The 7,696-nt window shown below is 33.8% G+C and overlaps 1 protein-coding gene across 1 annotated transcript; it reads right to left on the bottom strand.

Annotated features, from left to right (window-relative positions):
- On the bottom strand, nt 1–3,731 carry LOC109727665 (NADH dehydrogenase [ubiquinone] 1 beta subcomplex subunit 2). The gene is made up of 4 exons (XM_020257835.1): nt 3,576–3,731; nt 1,594–1,639; nt 1,404–1,472; nt 1–320 (listed from the first exon to the last, which is right to left on the bottom strand). The coding sequence occupies exons 1-4, from the start codon at nt 3,680–3,682 to the stop codon at nt 309–311; spliced, it is 234 nt and encodes a 77-aa protein (XP_020113424.1). The 5' UTR covers nt 3,683–3,731; the 3' UTR covers nt 1–308.

Here is a 7,696-nt window from a genome sequence, read left to right as displayed (position 1 = left end):
TACTTAAAAAAAGTTTCTTACTACCAACATTGACACAAACTTTGAAGAGCCATATTCAAAAAGTTACACCACATGAAGGTTTTCGAGCAAATAAACATTGTTAAACAAGCAAGGCTGCAATCCTGGAATAAATATATGTGTATGTATCCAACGACAAACAAGATAGTCGACAGTTTTATCTCCAACTTTTTTCAGCTAGGTAGAACGAGAAAACGTAATAAACAGCTTCATGTCACATACAAACTTTATTCACTTAGAAGTTTTAGTCACGCAGGAACAGTTTTCCCTCGCTATGCGCACTTCAGATGTTAATGAGATGCCTGCAGAACAGGATGCTTTAAGATTAGTTTCCGAGAGACACACAAAGGTCTCCAATTCAAAATAAACATCAAGCAAAAGACTAGGGAATCCTCCTCAAACAATCCTATACATGGTATTGCGAACAAAAGCCATAGGTCGTATCGTGGAAGACCCTCAACTGGAATTTTCCATAACTTGATACCACATGATAGTGTTACTACAAAAATGAAAAAAAAAAACAGCAACAAAAATTGCTATTACTTCATCTATTTGACTGCTCGACTCACCTTATCTCCCCAACCCAGCAATCTATAAAATATGCAATAGGATGAAAATGTCAGACGTCAAACGTTGCTCACTTTTTTTTCTCTTCACCCTTTTGCCTGTATGATTCCTACCCCTCTTCCTTTTCTAGTTTTCTGTACTTCCTCTCTAAAGTGCAGACAAACAGACAACAGCTGCAGACCTGTTGCCAACCCTCCTCCTGAATAGCATGCGCCTTTGCTCATATTACATGTTATTACGTATACGCTGATTGCCACTGCACCTATTTCCTAGAGATACTACATAACCCTCAGCTATTAAGTGTGTTATCAGTACTAATAATAATCATAATTACGCAAATTGCCACTATCTAACTATCTTCAATTATTATTCAGTGTCATTCTTCATAGCACCCTACATAGTTCAACAGAGGAACTCAAATCAATAGGAAGTTCAACCGAGAAGTATATATCAACAGAAATATAACTATTTTCAAAATCAAATCTTCTAGTAGTTGGCTTTTGTTGATGAACATTTCCCAAAAGGACACTCTAAATCATGAAAGGCAGAAAGATCAGATGAATCATGAACATGAAAAGAACAAAGGTGCTCTTACTATATTAAGAGCACATAAGAAAAAGTTATGCTGAACATCCCAATATAAGGTCTACACGCATCCTGATTTGGTAACTTTCCTACCATGTAATTCAAACCACAGAATGAATAGTAAAATGATAGGCATACAGATGGAAAAGTTGTTAAATATTACAAACCTGATCAAGCAGTAGCACCGAGCATTATGACTATAAATGATCATAGAATAAGTCAGGCTACAGTACCTCATTTTCATGCCCATGCCCATGGTCGTGAGAGTGATCATCGTGTCCCTCCCATGGATGACGCCAACCCTGTCAAGATTGCACATCATATTGTTATCAAAAATATTTTAGTAATAAGAAGATCGCCAAATTTTTTAAACTAGAAATATGATATTATCATAGAAATGGGATATAATGGATAAGAAATTACCAGCACTACAGGTCCATCTTGCTTAGCCCTGTACAGAACCCAAAACCTGGACAGCAAAGAGTATTGCTTACGGCAAATGATACATATCCAATTAACTGTACCACATAAAAATGAATTTAATACTAAAACATTGATGAACCAGCAAGTTGTCTCCTTAGGACCAGTTTGGACGTCGGAATAAGTTAAGCAATGATAACGTATTTCCTGAAAGTGTACAATCAGAACATAGGAGTAACCTCTAGGTACCCTTCACTCTTGATAATTCCAACTTTTCAGGACAATCAGTTTCTACCTCTGGATTATCTAACAAATCCGGAGAAAATAGAATTACCGCTTCTTAATTGGCTGGTAAACATCTTCTCATGCCCCTCATCGAAGGTCAATCAATTACCTGATGCACTTGACGAAACAAGAAGATATGCTGAACAAGGTATTTGAGCACCCAAATAGGCTCTAACGAACATTATTATAGCTGATGTTGACATTATAACAAATAATTATCCCGTGAAAGAAATATCATGATAATATCGACTAACATGATTTCCTTCCCTTTTTTTCTTTTTTCTCTCTCTCTTTTTTTCGCCAGTCTAACTTTTCCATGAAGCAACAAGCTTCATCGAAATACAGAAAAATCTAAGTCTCCCACTAAATTTGACAGAAGGTACTACTTAAAATAAGGTCTGGGACAGCAGAATTAGCCTACGGCGAACCTGCTCAAACTTGACAGTAGTAAGTCCAACATATACAGCTAGCAATAAGGGCCCATGCTCAAATCCGTGCACCTTGTCCTAGTCCTAGACTTCTAACTAAAAAAGATTGCAAAATGAGAACATGAAAGCACCTTAAGTAGCAGTTTGGCATAATTAGGAAGAGGAAGTGAAGCTAGGCGACAGTTTCAAAACTCACATATGGTGGCGGTTACACCAATTAATTGAAGCAGCAGGGAAGAAGAACAGAACAGAGGAGGAAAGCAGTTGCTTACCGAGCTGAACATGCTACATGGAAATTTTAACGGCATGCGACGAGAGTTTCTGAGCAGTGATTGGTATAATGGCCTTAGACCAACAATTAGTTACAGTCCAACCCACAAGGTAACAGAAGAAAATCGAGCTAAATTACATGATAAAAATAAGTTTTGCCTCAATCAAGAAGAGTATATACTTGTTCAAAGGCAACAATGCTAATGAAAGATTTCAGAGAGGACTTCTAAGTTGATATACGACGAAGGAAAACATATACACATAGTGTTATAGTATAATAAACTTTCAAATGAAATGTTTTGGAGTATGACGTATAACAACTCAACCCACTAGCACTAATAACTCGTCGAACCCAAACCACCGTCATGAAATGCTTAATACTAGAGCCCTCGGTCCTTATAGTCCATTCATGGTTCCTTTGCGGTGTTGCATGTTTCTCAGTGTTGATTAAGCTCATCTCATGGTTACATGAAATGTATGTAAACATGGAAATGATGAGTGAGACGAAGGTCAAGCGCCGAAAAGAGTCAGGCTTAATCAGGTTTTACATACACCATTAGATATCTCTATTTGCGATTGTAGAGCTACACTAGGGTTCTTTTTTAAAAGCTCAAAGGCATTCATTAGGGCATCTTACTTAACAAGTTCATACCTTTAACACGATCAATGCATGATATCTCCAAAACTAATTTAAAACTATTAAATGCGCGAAAACATACGAACTAAACTTTTCTCCATCAATTCCCATCATCAGCCAAACTCTTTCCGATCGTTCCCAAACTCCGAGATCTACAAACCGATCATCCCCAAAATGGGATATAACCATTTCCCAATCACACAAATCCACCCAAAAATCTCATCTTTTTTACATGTTAAAGGAGAAGCAGCAATCATAGACCACATCTATTCACAATCGATCAGATCATAAAAGGAAGCCGATAAGAGCGATCGAAAAGGGGGAAGGGATTAGGGTTTTGAGGGGCGGGGGAAGGGAGAGGTTACCACATGATGGCGCACAAGCCCTTCCCCGTCACCGCGTGCCATCGCTTGGGTTGGTGGAGAGTGTAGCCCTTGTACGTCGAGCTCCCCGTTCCTCCTCCTCCCCCCATCGCCCCCTTCGCCTCCCCTCTCTCTCTCTCTCTCTCTCTCTCTCTCGCTCTCGATGGGATCTCCATCACTCGTTTTGGGCTTCGCATCGCGAGAGCAAATGAAATGGGCTGGGCCGGCCCATTATTCTAGTGATCCGGCCCAGTATATTGGGATGATTGCAAGTTCCTGTTAGAAATCTAGAGTAAATTTCAAATACCACCACTGTAGTTTCTCACTTTTTCACTTTAATATTCTTTAGTTTAAAATGTATCAATTTAGTGCCATATGATTTTATTTTTTTTCTTTCGTCAGCCTCTTTGTTAACTTTTCATTAAATTATTATATATAAAAACCTTAAAATACCCACTTATAGTTTATCGAATATTCGCTTATTTTTTTTGAGAAATAGATAGAAAGCTATCTGTTTCATTCATTAAGGAGAAATGAACTAAGCGATATAGGATGGAAGCAGCTGGGGGCTTCCGAAGAAAAAAAGAGAAAACAAAAGGAAAAAATAAGACAACAAGAACATTAAGAAGAGAACAGGAAAATGGCAAACGAGGCACGAAACTTGGAACCTAGGTGATTAGAGGTGCTCGGACTACTCGCGCAACAAAAGCTTCAGTATCCTTTAATTTTAACTTTAATGAAAAAATTAGTGAAATAAAATAACAAAAAGAGAAAAAAAAAATCATATAATACGAAAGTGAGAAAGTGAGAAACCACAGGGGTGGTGTTTGAAGTTTTTCCTAAGATGTATAAACACCCCCTAAACTTTGACGCGTTTTAAAATTGACCCCTAAAGTTTTTTTTTATATGATTTATGCTCTCTCAACTTAGAAACCGTTTAATTTGGATACTTTTTATTAGCAATTTTGGATATTCTGTTAGGATCATACGCCCACGAAAGATACTTGCTTTTTGACTAAAGCAATTATTGATTATGTTTAGAGTGACTTTATATACAATAGTAAGGACTGATAATGTTGATTGTCGGGCGACTAGGATGCATTCGAACGCTGATGAGACACGAAATTATCCCATATGTTGTAGCTAATGTGCTTCCACCAAGTTTGGAATGTGTTGTGGATGCCTATTTATTGCCACCGATCTTTGCAAAACTGTGCAAAAAAAAAGAAAAAAGAAAAAAAAAGATAACACTTTATGCACAAAAAAAAACCAAGAAAAAAGAAAAATCACAAAGAGCTCTGGAAGTCCCTCGCGGAGTAGAGGTTGGAACTATCACCGGAGAAGCATCTTGTTGAATTTAAAATTTCCATCAATAATTCCAACTAATATTTTTAACCATCAAAAAGAATTGGTATGGAATGGTTACTTTGGATTCTTTAAAATATGAAAGTTGGTGCGCTTCCTAATGTATCACAGCAAACTAACTTTTTTTAAAGAAAATAAAACAAATGAAGGGCAAAAATTTCAATAGATATGAATATTCAATATTTTATCCGGACCGACTGAGATGGTTTTAATCAAGGTTAAATAGAGAAGATTTTCGATCGTAGGGATATAAAAATTCAAAACCAAAAGCTATTTTATGTACATATAAGATATAAGTGTTTTTGGAATTTATTTTAATAGTTATATATATTAATTAATAATTTAATTTAGTATTAGTATATTAAATAGCCGAGTTCAATTTTTGGGATTCGAATATGAGATTTTTAGTTTTCCAGCGAGGCGGGTTTTGGTACCCGTTCGTGCTTTAGTACGATTTCGAATTTCCATTTTTTATTCTAGATCTACCCATTCATGTTCCTAATTCTAATGGTCAAAAAAAATGTTCATTTATTCCATTAACCATTATTCATATTTTTATTAAAGTTCAAATAAAAAAAAACTTTTCTGTAAATATTTCTTTTTTTCCATTTTTTACGACTTTCAAAACATCAAGTTTGGCTCTTAAAATTTCAAAAATATTTTTTAAAATGATCAAATTATTCTTACTTATTAATATAAAAAATTTAGTTTTTAATATAATCTATCATTTTTAAGAATATTTTCAATATAAATTATACGAAAATTGACGGAATAATGATAGAACTCTAACGAAGTGGGACTAAATATATCGATTTGAATTTTTTGTAAAAATAGTAAAATATGGAAGATTTTATGTATTTTATTTTAAGGTTAAATGTATTCATGTTTGTGTAAATATAGTGAATTGCAAATATATTCTTGTAAAGTTTAGCTTTAATATGTTATCCTATAAAAATTCTAATATTTTCAAATATGTTATTCTACTTTGTTACCGTTATAAAATTATTTATATTTTAAGTAAAATATCAATTTTGCCATCACAGATGTGTCCCTTTAAAAACCACAACAGTATAATATAAGATTGGTAAAAATGTTAAGTTATATATCTTATAGGGTGCGTTTGGTTCGCATTATGAAAGATTACTAGGAATAAAAGATATCCGAGAATCTTATTCCTATTCATCCTATTACTAAGAATGTGGAATTTCTATGTTTGGTTCGCACGGTAATATTAATTAGCCATGTTATTTAATATTACAAAAAATATACAATTAATTAATTAATTTATTTAATTAATTTTAGATAATGTTACCAAAAGTTTCAACATCTTTTTAGAAAAAAGGGAGAGAGAGTATAAGTTAGAGAGAGAGCATAATTAAAAAAATAGAAAGAAAAATATAGTCAAAATTAGAGGGAGTGAGAGAGTTGAAATTTTAGAAAGAGAGAGAGAGAGAGAAAGCTTAGTTTAGAGAGAGAAAAAAAGTTGAATTTTAGAGAGAAAAATAAGTTTAGAGAGAGATATAAAGTTAGAGTGTAAAGACAAATAATATCAATTAGCCGGCGGGTAGGAAGAAAGAAAGAGATTAGACATATTATGATTACCCCAATTCATTAATATGAGGATACCCACCCTCTCTCAAGGGAATGAGATTAGTACTTTGAGGTGAATCTTATTCCCAAGTGAATCCAATATTACCAACTAGATTACTTAGTCCGTTTAGCCAAACACCGTCATAATTTTTTATTCTCATTGGATTACTAGGAATCTTTAAAATATAGCGCGAACCAAACGCACCCATAAATTAATCGGAGTTAAGCATTTAACCTATATTTAACTAAAGTTTTCTAATCGATTCTAACGACATGGACATACTTAAAAATATTAGTATTTTTATAAAAATAACATATAAAAGTTGAACTTTATAGAAATATATTTACAATTCACTATATTTATAGGAATCTGTATAAATTAACTCTTTATTTTATTATTATTATTATTATTTTTTGGTAGTTGAGAGTCCAATAATGGTGGCAACATTCACGGACTACTAGTTCGTATTTTTGGCTGCGTTCAATTGACTACATCACATGGCGTTTTGGGGAGTGTTTTCATCTCATAATCTTATCATGTGATGCTACAAGTTCAATGCATTGTTTGTTGTTGTTGGGTTGCGTAGAAGATTACAAAGAAAAAATGTTAATATTTTCTTCTTTGGTAGTACTACTACTAAGCAATGTCTAATCAATTTGTGTGCATTGCACTTCATATTCCATCTTTGATTTTCTTTAAATTATTTTATATTCCCTGGGAGAGAGAAATGTAGGAAACAAAAGAGGAATTTTTAATCTTTCTTTGCAGTAGGATTTTGAAATAGATTCCCTTATTGTAACAAACAAAAGAGAAAATTTTAAGCTTTCGCTTATGTTGCGACATTAAAATTATTTTTTTATTCAACGTTCTTGATAGCGCAACAACCAACTCTAGCTCTAGTTAAGCGAAGCAAACTCATTTTTTCGATTGTTGGAATAAATTTATGTATGAAATTTTTTTTTTCTCTTTTCTTAGGGGAGAGTATAAACATTTTTATGCAAAAGCAGAACTGTCGAATCGTTAGTGTTAATCATTCATTTCAAAAAATTCGAGCTGCTAAAAATTCACAATTAATTCATTTAAAGTATATAGACACAATTAAAAACCTAGCGAAGAGAGGGTAAACAGGGGATACAACCTATGTGCTATGTGGGGCGGAAGAAGAAAC

The sequence above is a fragment of the Ananas comosus genome, linkage group 22, assembly GCF_001540865.1.
Source record: "Ananas comosus cultivar F153 linkage group 22, ASM154086v1, whole genome shotgun sequence".
Taxonomy (NCBI): Eukaryota; Viridiplantae; Streptophyta; class Magnoliopsida; order Poales; family Bromeliaceae; genus Ananas; species Ananas comosus.
This window is presented reverse-complemented; position numbering and strand designations above follow the sequence as displayed.

What these genes read in the sequence shown, in the direction of transcription:
- LOC109727665 (XM_020257835.1), bottom strand. Translation starts at nt 3,682, where the DNA reads ATGGGGGGAGGAGGAGGAACGGGGAGCTCGACGTACAAGGGCTACACT. An exon ending in GGCTTGTGCGCCATCATGTG is followed by an intron (nt 1,640 to 3,575) that starts GTAACCTCTCCC and finishes TTTGCTGTCCAG; the next exon opens with GTTTTGGGTTCTGTACAGGG. An exon ending in AAGATGGACCTGTAGTGCTG is followed by an intron (nt 1,473 to 1,593) that starts GTAATTTCTTAT and finishes CAATCTTGACAG; the next exon opens with GGTTGGCGTCATCCATGGGA.